The sequence below is a fragment of the Streptopelia decaocto genome, assembly GCF_964273445.1.
Source record: "Streptopelia decaocto genome assembly, chromosome: 3".
NCBI classification, from domain to species: Eukaryota; Metazoa; Chordata; class Aves; order Columbiformes; family Columbidae; genus Streptopelia; species Streptopelia decaocto.
In genome coordinates this window covers 41,978,151-41,995,341 of record NC_138656.1, presented here as the reverse complement: position 1 = coordinate 41,995,341, position 17,191 = coordinate 41,978,151, and the positions used below count along the sequence as shown (strand labels likewise).

The 17,191-nt window shown below is 42.2% G+C and overlaps 1 protein-coding gene across 4 annotated transcripts; it reads left to right on the top strand.

The window, feature by feature from the left end:
* Positions 1 to 315: 315 nt before the first annotated feature.
* LGALS8 (galectin 8) lies at positions 316 to 16,365 on the top strand. Of its 4 annotated transcripts, none has more exons than XM_082048550.1 (10): positions 316 to 334; positions 3,258 to 3,394; positions 7,404 to 7,492; positions 8,193 to 8,403; positions 9,055 to 9,171; positions 10,917 to 10,973; positions 11,053 to 11,079; positions 12,488 to 12,576; positions 14,522 to 14,687; positions 15,130 to 16,365. In XM_082048550.1, the coding sequence occupies exons 2-10, from the start codon at positions 3,299 to 3,301 to the stop codon at positions 15,277 to 15,279; spliced, it is 1,002 nt and encodes a 333-aa protein (XP_081904676.1). In that variant the 5' UTR covers positions 316 to 334; positions 3,258 to 3,298; the 3' UTR covers positions 15,280 to 16,365. The 4 variants fall into 4 exon arrangements, with proteins under 4 accessions (XP_081904676.1, XP_081904674.1, XP_081904677.1 ...); XM_082048548.1 differs by lacking the exon at positions 316 to 334 and adding an exon at positions 1,558 to 1,699; XM_082048549.1 differs by lacking the exon at positions 316 to 334 and adding an exon at positions 1,598 to 1,712.
* The last annotated feature ends 826 nt before the right edge of the window (positions 16,366 to 17,191 follow it).

Here is a 17,191-nt window from a genome sequence, read left to right as displayed (position 1 = left end):
CTGGGCCATGAGCTCCTCCAGCTCACCCACAAAGGAGCAGAGTAGCACAGTGAGCACCAATGCATACAAGCTTGGAACACTGATCATGCAATAGATGTATAAATAGCGTGTTGTTTCTCCATGACTCATTTATCAAGGGTACACGGAGCCTCATGTATGCCTTTCCCGATACATATGATTTCAGCCAACCACTTCATTCCATAAATATGACAGCCTGGGTGAGATGTCCTTGCTCGGCAGTGTGACTGCGTGGCAGTGATCTCCCCTTGAGCTGGGACACCTCTCAAGGTTGCTCCTCCAGGCAGAGAGACCTTTCAGTGATGGCAGATCTTTGGTAAGCGACTTGTTGTACGGTAACGTTGATTTCACCGTGGTAACTATGATTGCGTGCTGAATTGATACTAATGAGCCATTACTAATCCATGTAGTGACTCTATTAATTGTTATAACCTTCATATTCCTTACCCTTTGCATCTGTAAGAGATGGTGGCTCTTAGCACATGGTGTGTGTGTGAGAGGCAGTGGTTCTTAACACACGGTGTACGTGTGGAAGGCTGAGATATTGTGAATTATTGTCTAAAAAGTGTGCTTGCTGAAATAATATGCTCAAGGCCTGCTTGTTCTGAAGAAACAAGATGGAAAAGTGCTTGCTGTAAATGCTTAACTACAGTAAGATAAAGCGGAAAGTGCATGATCATTGTGAACTGCTAAAATTCAAAGAATGCTTGAAGCTTGTGTAAGCTCAAGTGAAGCTCCAGCTCTACCAGCCACCAACATCTGTGACCAGTGTGCTCAGGCAATGCCCGCCACCAACTGCCCTAAAATGCCCAGGTTACGCCTTGCGAGTGTGGCCATCCACCCACCACTGGTGGCGGACCTGAGACCCGAGTGCTGCCAGCACTACTGGGACCCGGACTCTGATACTGGCACTTGGACCCTTGATACCAGCACAACTTGAGACCTGCGAATGGCCAGCGCTACCGGGGCCTGAACCCTGAGAGCTGCCCAATGGAAGACGGTGTTTGGATCCCTGGCGGTGACTATCTCTTGCTTATCTTTTACTTATCTTCCCCTGTGCTTGCTTAACGTTCCTCCTGATTTTCCTCCCCCATCACTCTGTTGCTCTATCTTGACTGTTCAGTGGCATCTGACCTCATTTTTGTCTTAATGTCACTCTTGGGATCATTTCGAAACCTTCCCGAGCCCAAAATCAGACCTGGACCCCACAGCATCTCCAGTCTTTGTGAATCTTTCTAACTCAAGGCTAACTCAATTTTCCTCCATGCAGTAATGAATAAGGTGGACCTTGCCTTAGAACTCGTTGAACTTTGTCAAACCACGGTTATCTTTGTTTAATCCCGTCGGTTCATTGAACGCTGTCAAATTATTATTTTACTGCAACAAAACGCATCGCTGCTTTCCACTCCTCTGCGATAAGCCCCCCGGGAGGCAGCTGTCTGTCCTCAGCCGCCGCTTTCGGGAAAGGGCCGCAGCTTCCGGGAAAGGGCCGCCCCCTTGGCCGCGGCTGCCAGCCCGTTCGGTCCCGGGCAGTGTCCGTGCGCGGTGACGTTGGGGCGGCCGGAAGCCGCCGGGCGGGGCCAGGCCGGGCACGGAGCGGCGGCAGCTGAGGGCGGCGGGGCGCGATGGCAGCTGAGGGCGGCCTCAGCCCGCGGCGGTGCGGGCGCTGCTAGCCACGGAGGTACGTTGTGCAGGTGAACAGGGAGCGTCTCGTTAGGGGGGAACCGAAGGGTAAAAGTATCCGCATACCCCGGCTGCGTGGGGGAGAGGGGCCCCGGCAGAAGGAGGCGCTCGGTGCAGCCGGGGCGTCCTCGCAGCGCCTCAAGGCTGAAGTGGCCCCGGTGTCCTGGTGGAGCTGGTTCCGTGTCCTTCCAGCGCCTTGTAGTATTGGGTTTATAGCCGGGGGTGGGGGACCCCGTTGGTGTTTTGTACTTAAATTGTGCTTTAAATATCCGGAAAGTATCTCGCTTATTCTTTTTTTTGCAGGAGTTTTGTTTGCCTTGATGTAAAACCTAGCTTTGATTATAATAAAGTCTAACCAGAACTACCCTCATGAGAGACATTTTCTGCATGTCACAGTGGGACAGGCTAGTAGCTGCTTCTTGGCCTGTTTTCCTGTTTATTTTATTGAAGAGGTTTTCAGCTGCTTTGCAGTGTGTGAGATAACAGGAAAGCATGTGTATATTTTCCAGTTCTAAATGTATAATAAGAAAACCTTACCTGGTGGTGTTGCGGAGTTAAGATTTGGTGTAACACGCACTGACAGTGCTTCCTCTGACAGGTTAAAGGAGCACCTTGCCATTGCATGGCCATCTCCTGTTTTGTCAGGCCTGAACTGCAGCTTTTCCTCATTATCTCATGAGCTTTTCAACCTAATAACCAATCAAAACAACCCCCAACCCGACACTTTGCCATAATTCCACCTGGTCTGCTTTATTTTCTCCTTTTAAAAATAACAGTAATGAAATTTGCTTGCCTTTACACATTCCTTTCGTAAATTGATGGTCTCTCATGAGAAGATCAAAGGGCCAACACAGTTATGCCATGCAGGCACCCTATGTGCTCTGAATTGCATTCTAGACACTAGTCTTAAGTAACAGAATTAATACCCTTCTGGCTCAAATCTCCCACAAGATAAGCCAGATGTTGCAATGGGCTACTCTTGTTGAATCATTGTAGAAGATTAACCCCAGGACCCTGTGGACCTTGGGGGTTTGGTTTGGTGTGGTTGTTTCGTTTTAATGTTGGTAGCAGTTGTCACACAGCAATGGTACTAGAACCCTCACCTTTGACTTTTTCCCTGTCTACCTGTCATCACCACACAGTTTTCATGTTACCTTGTTTCTTCAGAATGTACGAGAAATAACTACTTATTAGTTTCACTTGGGACCTGAATATTGGTCATATCATTGGAAGATTTGCCAAAGACTTTACAATGTAGCTTGATATACTCACAACCTGTTTTTTTAATTCCTTATTAATGCTGTGCACTTAATGCAAGTTTTACAAACTTCTGTAGTTATGTGGGGAGTTCAGGGTTTGCATGTGTTGGGGAAGGAAACATAAAACACTCTATGCTTCCTTGCTGTTTGTTTGCCCAGTATCTCTGAACTTTATGTAAGGTAAAAGTGGAAAAATTTCAAAATCCCAGCAAATTTATTGGAAAGGAAAGAAGTTTGCATCATTTCTTTTGTGTTACTTTTTTCTTCCTAATTAAAAGTCTTGGGGTTTTTTTTAAGGGATCCCTCCTTTGGTGCTGCCTGACCTGTGAGTCCTTTAAATGTGCTCCAGCAGTGGTCACACAGAACTGAAGAACTTAAACAGAGAAGGGAAGATGATGTCCTTGGATGGACCGCAGAAGACAATCATGAACCCGGTAACTCCCCTCTCATGTCAACAACTTTTCCCTTGGGAAATGAGACTTTGCTGGTTTATGTCAATAGTTAGTACTCCTGCTGTGTTGCACAGTGAGGGACGTTACTGAGAACTCTTTGCATCGCTCAGGTATTCAAAGGAGAACATCACAGGTGACATCGGGAGCTGATGGTGTTTAGAAATTATGCTGTAAGCAAATGGCTGCTTCATACACAGGATTTCCGAAACAGGAAGGAAATTCTGGCAGCCTTGGAGGGTAATCCTTGTTCATACACAGCTTATTTGGATATCTGACATTTTTCCAGAATGTGCTGGATTCAAAGTGAAAGTATGATAAGCACTGTTTTCTCTCCTAATTTTCTGTAAACATGGGTGGTGCCTGGCAGCCCTCGTCTTTCTTTTTTTTTTTTTTTTTTTTTTTGTGGTACTTGTAACCACAGTCTGAACAATTAAACTTGATTTTTTTTTTTGATAGCTGATACCTTACCTTAAATCCCGTATTGTAGGGAAGACTTGAGCTAACACAACTCAGCAATTGCAGAGAGTGAATTTGATGGAATGTTGTTTGCCTAGCTCAGAGTCTGGAGACATTCTCTGAGGTCTAGTATTCTCATGATCTGGGACAGCAGCCTGACACTGTCATGTAGCTAAAGGGATGGGCTGGAGCTGTGATTTTCATTGTGTCTTTAAAAAAGTAGTTTCTTTGAGCCTGCACAAAACAGTATTTTTTGACATTTCATGCTAGAACTCTTTTTAAAGTATTTAAGTCTGCAGAGTATCTATGTGGAGTGTTCAGCAGCACAGATCTGCACAGGACTTCCTTATCTATTGCAGTTTGCACTGACACACACCTGTGCCCTCAGTGAATCTGATTGTTTGGTCCCACTGTATGTTCACTGCTTGCGGGATAGAGTTAGGGATGACAGGGGAATAGCTTCAACCTTCTTCACAAGAACCCAGCTGGAAGAGTAAGGAAGGCTGTGTGGAGATTAACTAGAAGGCAGAAAGGACTGAACTGCAAAAGGAAAGGGAGCATGAAAGTTGGTAGATAGGGATTTTGGTGGGAAGAGGAGGTGTGAAGAGGAGGGTTAGGAGTTGTTTAGGACAAATAATCTGTGTAAGAGAGTGAGTAAGAATTCAGCAAAATTGTGTGGCTGTGAGGGGACTGGTGAGTTTGGTGGGTGACAAGACCAGGCTGGAGAATGTAAAGGGGTAAACGGGGGCTTAGGGGTCAAGAGCCTAAAGTAGGAATAAGCGTGAGTATTTGGGATTGGAATATGGAAGCGGAGTTGGGGGAATGATTGTGCTGATGACCTCAGGACAGCCTCCACACAGGCCATGAGCAACCTGCTCTATCTGACCTTGCTTTGAGCAAGGCATTGACATCAGAGGCCTCTTCCAGCCTCAGCCCTTCTGTGATTCTGTCACCTCTGTCATACCATAAGATGAACTTAATAGGAATGGAGAAGGGCAGGCTATGAAGACTTTAGTTTTTCAGGGAATTTTTCTATAAGAAGCAAAACTTAAGAACTTTATTTACAGGTTTGAGTTTGAGACTTATTTCTTCACTACTGTACTGTTCTGCATCATCCAGAAAACCCTGCTTTCCTCTTTATGCCCTTTATTCCACCGATTTGGCAAGAAATGTTGTCATGCCCCCTCTGATGGGACAGCTGTCTGCTACCCAGCAAGCTGGATGAAAGCTATGTTATCACAGTCCTTTCCTCCATAAGACCATCATCTCTCCTCTTATTTTGTGGAAACTGGCAAATATTAGAAAGAACTTAAACTTCATGACCTCTCAAACTCAGTTGACATTGACCACATGGCTTCAGAAGTAATTTTTGAGGTCTAGAAGAGAGCCAGGATGCTGGTAGATTATGTGATGTTACAAGCATTATTCTTCATCATGATGAAAAATTAGTAGAAGAATATCTTGAGACGTGAGGTAATTACAGGCACATTCTGGGATGACCAAACCTTATTAAGTCTGACATATTGCACCCAGGAAATGCTCTGGTATGGCCTTGAAGATTCTATGTTTGAGGTTCTGAAGAGTTGATGGGCAAACCTTCTTTTCTCTTAAATAAATGCATTTTTTTGATTGTAAAGAAGTCTGTTTGCCACAGCTTCTCTTCCAGGGATAAATAACTTTGAACCACTAGACTAGGTAAGTCCTGACATCCCTGGCCCGCGTCTCTGTGTTTCCCTGGTTCATCTTTGGAGACTGCACCAGTAATTCATTACTTTACTGCATTATTCAGAGCTACTGTCCCTCAGAAGCAGTGTGTTAAAACTAAAATAATCAATATATGTTTTTTCTTATTTATTAGTATTATTGTTATTTGAATAAAATTGAGCTTCTTGTGTACAGCTTGTATATTAAGGAACCAAGCTACTATCAGTAAGCAAAGGGATTTTGGCCTATTTATTGTTTCACTTTTAAGGGTTATTCTCACATTTTGATTTGCCTCTACTGTACCTGCTCAAGACAATAAAAACACATGAAACTTAAGCCAACTTGACCATTTGTGAGCTTATGCTTGAGAAGCAAATTCTCTAAGTCTGTTTTACCTGATGTAGAATATGACTGCAAATTATGTTTTGTGCAATGTGTGGGTAGCTGAGAAGGAAAGTGGAGAGAGAGCAGAAAAGGATGTCTATATACTGGCACAAATGATCAACGCTCTGGATTTTGAGAATTTTTGCTGTCATTCCCTCTTCTCTCCTCACAAATTCACAAGAATAGGTGTCAGTGAACACATCCCATTTTTATATCTTCCTGTTTTGTGTGATGATACACATATTTAAAAAATAAAAATCTCAACATGTCCTTTTGTGGTCCAGTATTCCATTCGAGAGCAGAGTTTCCAGTCTGTTCATTTTCTGTTGTAAAATTACTGGATCTCCTGTTTGCAATTGATGTTTCATTTTAAAGAGGTTGTAAAATCTTATATGCTCTTCCATAGATCAGGGATTTTGGGGGAAAACATACAAAACACAACCTTGGCAGAAATTTTTGTCTGTTAACCAGATCAAATATGATATTTGCTATTATTCACTTCATTGTTCAACCTAAAGCACAGGTGATGAGATGCAGACTTCTAGCTTTGCTTTCATATCGGTCTCCTGTGACTCCCACAGTTTTCCGTGAAGGTGCTGCCCTTCCTGCCCTGAAGTTCTGGGTGTACCAGCTGCTGGTTGGGGGGGTGGCTTTGGTCAGAGAGCCATACTGGGGTGTTTGGGGCTTTTATTTTAACAGACATGTCCCCTCATATGACCCAACAAGTCCTAGTGTGTTGCTGTTTCAATTTAGTATAATGCGCGTGTGTTACCTTCTCCAGCTATTAATGAGGAAGCAAAGATGGCCAGGCTTTGAGCTGGGCTGTGTACCGTAGGTACCGTGAAGCCCAAGACCCCTGGACAGGGCTATTTCAGTGCACCTTGCAGTTCTCAGCTCATTAGGACAGGGTATTTTGTTGTGTTTGTCATGTAGTTTTTACTAAGAAGACACTGTTCTCTGCCATAACCACTTCCCATGAGTGTTTTCCAGCATGGAGCAAGAACAAGCAAAAAGGCAGGTGCTGGAGTCTGAGCTCAGGAGGGTTCCGTGAGGTGCCTTCTGCTACCACCAAAGGGCTGATAAAAGTCAGCCCTAGGCAATTTGAAGTGAATCTTCTTTATAGTCTATGAAAAGCGAGGCAATAAAATATTGCCATTCATCGTGTGAGAGCTAGGAATAGAGGCTGGAAATTTTAATTTTCTCTGAGAAACTTGTTTGTCATAGATGAAAATCTGTGGGGTTTTTCCTTCACATTGTGGTGGGTAGTCCTTTTCTTCTACTGTTTCTTTTAAATGAAATGCTAGTTGTGTTTCTTTTAGTGTGCTAGAGCATCACATAATTATTAGAATATTATTTTTAAAACTATTGTGGGATTTTTTGCCTCCTTCACAAAATGTTATTTGAAACGTGGTTTTGTGTTGTGTTTTTTTTTCCTCCTCTCTTCTAGATCATTCCTTATGTTGGGACCATACTTGGTGGCCTTGTTCCTGGACAGCTGATTGTGATACATGGGACTGTTCCTGATGATGCAGACAGGTAGTGGCTGCAGTGTCACTTTTTGCCGTGTCACCACATGAACAAGAATATGATGGATAAAATGTTTCCAGGGGTCCTATTTCTGATGGCACACAAAGGTTTTATCTAAATCCCTGTGGTGGCGTCAGTGTGAAAACAGGCTTAAGTGGCCAAGGAAAGCTTTACGATGAGAAGTGGAGGATGAACTGATTTTTTGCTTTCTGCTGATCCTCTCTTCTCTCTTTTTGCTTTGCCTGCTTTGGCAATTTTTTTTCCCTGTCATAGCACGTGTTTGCTTATCTAAAGAGGTTCTCTGAGACTAACAGAATTGACAACTGAATGTGTTGCATGAAGGAATTAACATAAACTGGGATAAGGAGGCATGAAGCAGTGTGTGTGCCCACTATGGCGGTTCTCTTCCCTGATTTTACCCAAGGTTCATTTGTTTATTCTGCTGAAGATGATGGGAGGGAAGGTAGTGAACGCATTAAGTGAGGAGCTTACATGACAGAATATGACAAATATTTTAATTCATTGCGATAAATCATGGGAGAACCTTTCACAAATGTATAGGACTTGGACAATTATATGTTTGTTTGTTTTCCTTATCCAACAACACTTATTGTATCTGCCTGTTCTAAGGCTCTGCCAGTGTATTGAACTTCTAGGTGATTTCTTGACAGACTGAGCTGCATGTGGTTTGTCTTATTTTTATGATTAGGTTCCAGGTGGATTTACAGTGTGGCAGCAGTATAAAGCCTCGAGCTGATGTGGCGTTTCATTTCAACCCCCGCTTCAGAAGGTCTGGCTGCATTGTCTGCAACACACTGGAGAAGGAAAAATGGGGCTGGGAGGAGATCACTTACGAGATGCCCTTCCAAAAAGGGAAGTCATTTGAGATTATAATCATGATTTTAAAGGATAAATTCCAGGTGAGTCTGGGTCAATGCTTTCTCTATAGCCAGTTGTCCGGCCAGTAAAACAGAGGTATTTTGTATATGATATTTACAATAAATAGTTGCAAGCTTTGGTTTCTTTCTTACCTAGGTATAGTCTGAGTACAGAAAAGTTTAGAAGCTTTTCTTTAGGGAGATGCTAAGTAAATCAGGCCTTTAATTTTGTATTGCTTCCTTCTAAATTGAATGGGTAGGCAAATAACTTGGCTGCTGTGGCTAATGGCTACTCCACCCTTCCTTCTCTTCTTATGTGCCAAGGGCTGACCTTAGCATAAACCTGTTTTGTGACTAGTGTAGGACAGTCCTCTTGGAGATAAAATACAAGGTCCGTCTTGCTCTGCTAAACTGCAATAACAGATTCTATTAGATTGGTACCACACTGGTAAATGATCAGGTGATAGAAATAAAAGGTGTGAAATGCAGATTTTAGTGTAGTCACATCTCTCTCATAGTGATGGAGAGACTGAATCATGGAGCAGCTGAGCTTAGCTGCTCTGAAATTTCTAGGATGCTCACTGCTTCTGTACCAAATCAGTGTAAAACAGAGATATATGCATTCAGTATGATACCTGGCTGGTGTAATGTATATTTAATACAACTTTCCTGTTTTGTTTCCTGTCTCTTCAGGTGACTGTAAACAAGAAGCACTTGCTGCTCTACAACCACAGAATTAGCCTTGAAAGAATAGATACACTTGGAATATATGGCAAAGTGCAGATCAAAAGCATAGACTTTGTTTCTAATGTAAGTTATATAGACAGCTGACTTGTTTGATTCCTCTTTTCTGTCTTACTAAACTGCAGAGTAGGATTTATAGTGAAAAGGAAGTAAAGAAAAGCAGCTGCACAGTTTATTGTCAGTAACAAAACTTTTTTTCCTTGCATTTCAACATGTGAATCTCATGTGAGGATCTTTGTCTTCCCATTTTAGTCTTGAGGTTAGGGGCAAAAGGGTGACAAAGTTTGCAGCTTACAAAGTTAACAGGACAAAGGGTGTAAGAATTGACTGGATACCGGATCTAGGAATATTATACTTTTATTATTATACTTTTCAAATACTGCAGAAGCTCCAAAATGAACTTTCAGTATTCAGTGTTTCTAAGTGCCAAGTTCAGCTACAGCTGTAACTTGTTGCCAGGCTTCCAAATGCCAAGTTCAGCCACAGCTGGAACTGCTTTTGCACATAATCCTGTTTTTCCCACTAAAATGACTGAATTCTTGAATGAAATAAAAAGTAGGAGTATATGTTTATTTCTGGCAAGTGAGGCGTCCTTTCTTGAAGATGTTGTGGCTTGACTTGCTCTTGGACCAAACTGCAGTGAATTTAAAGTGCAGGAAGTGCTGTGATTCCTCTCGGCTGCCAGCTCTGCTAGAGAAAATAAACCAACAGGGAGGAGTTGAATGATGTGTTCTCCTCTGTGCAGAAGGAGGGGTGTTTCTTCTCTGGAAGGGCGAGACTTTTAGAGCAGAAACGGCAGGTGAGAAATTTGGGGGAGATACAGAAGGTGAATATCTTTTCCCTTTTCTGCTGCCACTCACTAAGGCAGCCTACCTAGTCCTGTGTAATGTTCTGGGTCTCTTCTGCCCCATCCTCACTACGTTGTGGGCAAAGCTTGGATCTCTTGCTGCTAAACATCAGGTCTAACTCAGGTCAGCAGCCTAATAACTGTGTTGATAGAAGGTGGATTTTTGGGCCTGAATAAAATTGAGTCTGAACTTTAAATATATGTCTACTCACTGATCATTGCAAAGCTTATATACAGACTTTTGTGGGCCCCATCACTTGGTCTTGGGCATGTTGCCAGAATAATGTTACTTCAAAGCTGTCTGAGTCCTGATCTTGGAGGGCTGACTCTGAGAAGAGCCTGGGGGCAAGCAGGTGCTGTAGGTTGGTTTCTGTCCCAAGCACAGAACAAAAGAATTGTTTTAATCTATGGTTGCTGATGCTGTATCCTTTGGGGAAGAAAGGAATGCAGAAGGGCGATTTTTTCCTTTTTGTCTTTGCTTCTAATATACTCTTCTGAGGAGGAAGAGGGAGGCTTGTATTGAAATAAAGCAGCTGAAGATACAATCTGCCAGGGCTAGGCTGGAACTGTATCTCTGCATGGCCATACTGCTCATATGCCCCTCCCATGGCATATGAACAGGGATGCATAGGACTCTTAAGGACGCCTGCATGGACCTGCCCTGCTGGTATTCCTACCCCAGTGAGGAAAGCTCAGTGGGTACCCCCAGATGCTAAGGGGTTAAACAGTGCTCTGCCTGTTAAATGAAGATTCAAACTGTAGTGAGGTGGTCCTTAGAAATATATATTTGGCTTGTTCTTCTCCTTAGTTTGTAGGGCTTTGGCTGTCTTTACCATAGCCCTAGATTTCCATGTTAACAGCTTAGCCTTTCAAGCAGCACAGATCGTTAATACAGTTCTAAACCAACTTTATGTTAAAGTTCTATGACGTTAGCAGTGACATCCAAATGTCTCTCTTTCTGCAGTCTTTACAAGGCTCTCAGCCATCATCTCTAGGAGTAACAAAGATAAACACAGAAAATGTACGTATGTCTGTAAGAAGTCGAAGGAATCTCCCTTTTGTCTGATTAGATAGTTAATATTGTTTGTTTTCTCTTGTAGGGGGAAATGCCAGATGGTTCACAATTTGTAAGTGTCTCGTGTACACTTGTGGCAAATGTGAAGAGTAGAAAAAATGAAAATAAAAACATCTCAGTTATTCATGAAAAAATATGCACAGAACAAAGGGAATTGAAAATCCTCTGGGAGATGATCATCAGTGAGGTTTTGTAGAGAGTAATCGTGCTACTAGTAAAAGTGAAGCTATTTGTTAAAGTATATAGAAACCCCAAAAGATAAATGCAGCATACACAGCCATAAACAGAGAAATAAAAAGCGGCGTACTTGAAGTTTTAAACGACCAAATTACATTAAGGACTTTTTTCAAATAAGCATATTTAGTTTTCTCTACCTTTGGAAGTACCTGTAAAACACAAGTATACTACAGTTATAGTACGCCAAATGGCCTTACATTAATGTGCATATCTCAGAACCTGTCTGGCTACATTTTCCTCTTGCGGACAGATCCACGCTCACCCTGTATACACATCAGGTGGCTGGATGCAAACATCCTACCTGAGGGTTGGGACTCACACCCAGCCGGCACAGCACACAGACAGAGTGAGTGCTCATCTTCTTGCAAAAAGCTGTACAGGTGGACAATATCCAGACTGGAGTAAGGACCACATTCAAACTGAAAAGGAGTTGGAAGCCAGGAATATATACAAACAGAATTTGTGGAGAAGGTGAAGTGGCAGCACGTGCCATGATTTTAGTTGCCTTGTCCTTAACAGTCTGCCTTCGTCAGTCTTCTTTTGAAAACCAAATAACATGCAACATTGTCACCTGCAAGTTGTGGACTTCAGCAGAATATAAAGGAGAAGGACTTCTCCATTCACTCCTTTTCCCTGATCAGAATAACTTACACCAATAACAACCAACCAACCACAAAAACAAACCACCAGCAAGAAAAACCCCAAACCAAATGCAAATAGAATACTTGCACCATCTATCCTTATGAACTGGTGCCAGGAGGACAGAATACTCCGTGACCTTACTTCTAGTACTTAAGCAACTGTGCAAGTACACACCCAGCATGAATCTTCTTTAAAGCGTAACTGAAGCTTTCAGAGAGGAGAGGTTGGGATGTCTGCCTCTGAATAATTATGTGATACAAATTTAAATTAGTGCAGGGAGTTTCATGCTTACTTTTTTTTTCCCTCTTCTTCCCCTCCTTCCACCATTAGTGGTGGCAGAAGTAGTTGTAAATAGTGTTTATTTTGAGCCCAAGGTGGTAGTCTAAAGAAAAAACCCAACACACTGATAAGTTTATCTCACTATAGTATTAGTATCCCAGGACATGTTGGTGGGAATAACTTTAGCTATAAGTGCAGATTTGCAATTATAGGCCAAATTTCTTCCTGCTATAGTAAAGTTCAGCTTGCATATTGAAAAATGTAAGTCACTGTAAAAAAATTTACTGGTGGTGTTCTTCCAGGGAGTTCCTTATGTTGGGAAACTTGATACTGCACTTGGTCCAGGATGCACAGTTGCCGTTAAAGGAGAAGTGAATAAAAACCCAAGGATGTAAGTGTTACTGATTTTTTTTTTTCTGCTATTTTAACTGAACTACTCTTGAGAATGAGTAGGATTTTCCATTGCTTCAGTATGTTCTTACTCACTTGCAACTTTTCATGTGGAATCATCCGAAACTACAGGGTAGTTTTCTCAGGAACCTGCCAGATGGCACTTTAGAGAGGACTTGTGAAAAGTGGAAGTAAAACTTGAGTGTCTTTTACCTACTAAATCTGCTTCGTTCACAAGGTTGCATGTCTGTTCAGGGTTTCCATTGTGCAAGGTGTGTGAGCACACACATCACAGAGTCACAGAATCACATCATACAATGGCAGCATTTATTCTAAAGAGATCCAAGAGTAAGGGTACTGGCAGAAGTAGGTGGAAAATAGGTGCATTGGATGAGTTGCTGGTGTGCTCAGATGCTGCATGTTACCATATTTCTTGGACAGCCTCCTTGGGGACTGTAGAAGCAGGAAGGTCCCTAACTGTCAGCAACTGAGTGATGAAAGCTGGTAGGGGAGTATGAGCTATAGTTTTAATAGCAAATTAGGAACAAAAGGTAGCAAAGAAGACATTTTCCCAACATGATTTAAAGATGGGGAAAAAAAAAGTGGAGTGCAATGTGGTCAAAATGGAGCTGAGGAAATGTCTGTGCTTCGGCATGCCCTTTGCTTGAAGGGTGGTTTTGGCTCTGCAGAAACATGCCTGAAAACAAAGTAATTAGTGCAAATGAAGAGAAGCATGCTTCTCACGCTGTGTGTGTACATCGCGCTCCTGCTTCTTCAGAGCACAGACCTTTCCTGCAGCTCAACAGCACTCAGAGCTTATATTAATACTGGAAACCAAGGCCTAGAAAACTCATCAACAAAGTTTGAATGGACTTTGAATTGGATAGGATAATTAATACTTGAATAGTAGCATTTGTTTTCCTTCTTTGGCTTGAAGAGCTTATTAGCACATTTCAAGTGCTGGATGGACTATTTACAAGTGTGAAGAGGGTCTTGGGTGGTGGTTAAAGCATTGCAGGTTGTCTCCTCAGTGTGCTTTTAAACGCATAGATTTTTATAGAGTTTGTAAGTAAGTTATTTAATGTCTTTCAGTTCACACAGTTGTAGATGTTCCTTTTTCTCAGCAAAAAAGAGGACATCACAGTTTGGAAGTGTGGTGGTTGCTGTATTTCATACTGGACTAGGCAATTCCAGGCTTCTCAAAGGAGGGAAATAAATAACCTGACAGCTGGAGCGAATCCTGGGGGAGGAATATTTCTTCTTCAAATGCCGCTAAGTTAAAGCATTCATCTGAATTTGGATAACTCTTCCATCTGATAACTCTTCTCCAGAACTCCCCTTTAGGAGCCCTGTGTTGTGGACCTGTCTGAGATGGCAGAGTGTTCATTCAGCCTGGGCAGAGCTGCGCTGCCTGCACAGTGATGCTTCGTATGCGTGGTGTCCCCCCCAATCTTAAATGTACAGAGAGAATTCTCGAGCTTTTTATGGACCTCTAACTGGTTTGTTGGCAGAAAGAACAGCATGTCTTTAGGTAAAACAAAGCTTCACCACTCTCCACTGCTCGAGTTAAGAGAAAGAGATGGTGGAGCAAGTAGCACCATAGGTTTCTGTGAGAATGCTGCTTCCTGGTGCTGTAGGGGAGCAGCACTTGGCCTGCTTGGCTCAATAGCTCCCTGCTGAGACATGAGCAGAAAGCTGTGAGAGAGGAAGCAGATCTGGCAGGGTCATGTCCTACATTTGTTGCCTCCAGCAAAGGTTTCTGCGTGAAAGAGACAGTTGCATGTTAACTGCCTGGTTGGTTCTTCAGGTCAGTCACAGCCCTGGCTCCAGAGAAGTTCTGAGTATAGGCTTAGGCTTGATAAATACCATGGACTCACGGACATAATTCTTATAAATGCTTGGTATACTTACCAATGCTTGGTAAACTTTTAAAAAATATCTTCCAGGTTTGCGATAAATCTGAAACCAAGTGACTCAAAGGACATTGCGTTACATCTGAACCCCCGAGTGAAAAATAAAATATTTGTAAGAAACTCATACCTTAATGACAGCTGGGGAGAAGAAGAAAAGGAAGTTGCTAATTTCCCTTTCAGTCCAGGCATGTATTTTGAGGTAAGATTAACTGAAACATAGCATCAAACTGGCAAATCTGCCAAAACAGTGCTTAAATGTCATGTCACTAATAAAGATTTAAGTAAAACTGCCATTCCTGCATTCTTGAGAATACTTAGGATTAAACGGGACCATAGGTAGCAGAGATTTGGGTTGACTTGGTTTTAATGACAGTTTTTAATTAGCTGCCAGGATGCAGCCTGTGCTCAGAATGAATTTGAATTGAGTTGGACTTGATGATCCTAATGGGTCCATTCCAACTTGAGTTATTCTGTGATGCTATTAATTTTATTGAAGTTTCACTTTGTAAAATATTTCTTTTGTATGAAGCCTTCTTTGTAACAGAAGCAGGGCTTGCCAAAGTCTAGGCTAGATCATCAGGTTGTTTTCCCTGTGTAACCTGAGCTCAAAACTTAGAACTGTTTCTCTTCTTGCTTTTCAGCTGATTATTTTCTGCGATGCCCACCAGTTCAAAGTTGCAGTTAATGGTGTTCACACTCTGGAGTACAAGCATCGCTTTAAACAGCTGGAAAAAATTAATGTTGTGGAAGTCACGGGAGATGTCAAGTTGTTAGATGTGAGGAGCTGGTAGTTCTTTTCAATCAGTACAAACAGGTGCTGACTTGTGCTGAGCCTGCCTTTATCAATCTAGGCTTCTGCATCTGCCCTTCTGAGTTAGGCGTGTACCAGAACAGCTGACTCTGAGATTAAATCCTCCTCTACAGTATCCTGGCAAGCTAAATAAGTTGTCTGCGCAGATAAATCTGTATTAATGCACCTAGCAAAATGAAAACACTGCATCATACTGTGTCTAACAGTTGCACTAAGTTAAACTACTCCTCAGCGTTCCTTGATAGCATACATTCAATATTACGAAGCAGAATTAAGACTAAAATAGGATCTGAAGATATGGTTCTCCATCCTAAAAGGGACATCAATAATTCATTTAAAATAGAATTATGAAATATACTCTTTTGCTTCTTAGTTTATATTTGCACCTGTAACCTTTTTACTAAGGCTGGATTAGGCAAACGAGCCATCAGTTCTAGCAAAAGGCAAGAAGGAATTAGATCTTACTTCTTAGCCTGCTGCTGCACTAGTACCTTCTCTGACACTCGTGGTTATGTCATCGCCTGATTTTAAGTAGCTTAAATCAAACATGCAGCAGCATTTCTAGGCTTTTAGTTTTCCAAAGTGAAACAAATGAAAATGATGTAGCTGCTTCTAATTGCGTGAACTTTTGAAAGGTTGATTTGAAATGGCACCCAAATGAGTTCAGATTGCTCAGGGACTGAAGTAGATGTTTGTGGTTTTCATTTTTTAAATATGTGTGAACCCAGGTATTCCAGGCAGGGTTTCAGCAGAGAAGAGACCTGGATACTCATCAGTGAAAGAGAGAATGAGTCCTTTTCCAGTCTTGTGTTAAAATGCTATTATCTGAAACAAGCTGTTCCTATTCAGTCAGTTTTCCATAAAGTGTCAGTCTTAATTTTTATACTCCTTTTAAAAATAAGTTGCTACTGGCTGTCAATACATGCCTGAGGGATGTTCCTATCTTAACAGCTGCTAAGAGTGAAGCAATTTCAAGAATAAGATGTACCCTAAAAGACTGTTTAAGATAAATTACCAAATCTAATGTATAAAAAGCATAAATAAAAATATTTGTGAACTCTGCTTTTTCCAAGTGTAGCTAAGTAGCTACGATCCCTTCTTGGTCTTGTTTAATTTATTATCTTACCAGTCTCTCCAAGGTGTCACAGTGATCCTGTCTGGAGGTCCATTTCCATATTGAAGGGTTGGTGATCCACGGAGCAGTGAAGCAGAGCAGGCCCAGCCCTCGGCTGTGCTGGGGCGGCCTCAGAACAGAATTGTGCTGTACATGGCAGGTCCCTTGGCTGCAGGATAAACTTCGCTGTCTGACTGTGACGTTGGAGCCAGGAGGCAGCTCCCACTCAGTGACGGCAATTGCACCACTTGAGTGTCCTTGCCTTTAGCTAAGAGTTCAGCAGGAGGTTCTCATGTGAACATCCTTTTGGTTTGACAGCAGACATGGTTAATAATTTTCTTTTAAGAAACTCCTCTAAGAGCGTGAATGACCGCGATGGGGTAACCTGTCCACAGATGAGAGCTGCTTGGCAGGCTGCACCCTGAACAGAGGCCCATTCCCAGTGCCTGGTAGGATGTAAGATTATCCTCTAACTGGTGGTATTGCAAACCATACTTAACACAGTCTGAGTGCCTTACTGGTAGTGTAATGAACCAGCTTCTGGTACAAAACAGGGGGTAAGGTTTTTGGTAAATTCATTAACATAGCAAGCAATTAATTCTTGATCCATGGGTGAATAAGAAGCTAATAAATAGTAGTCTTTAAAGACTACAAAACAGCTTTAGTTCCTATATGAATCCTGGCTTCTTGTAACTTCCTTTTCAGTATCTTCAGCAGGTTCACTTTTTACTTCCCTAAAAATGACAGAAAAGCCTTTTCTCCGGATTGCAGTGCATGT

Coding starts and splice junctions, on each gene's coding strand:
- LGALS8 (XM_082048550.1), top strand. CDS start 3,299: ATGTGCTCCAGCAGTGGTCACACAGAACTGAAGAACTTAAACAGAGAA. Junction 11,080..12,487: donor TGCCAGATGGTTCACAATTT/GTAAGTGTCTCG, acceptor GTGTTCTTCCAG/GGAGTTCCTTATGTTGGGAA. Junction 14,688..15,129: donor GTCCAGGCATGTATTTTGAG/GTAAGATTAACT, acceptor CTTGCTTTTCAG/CTGATTATTTTCTGCGATGC.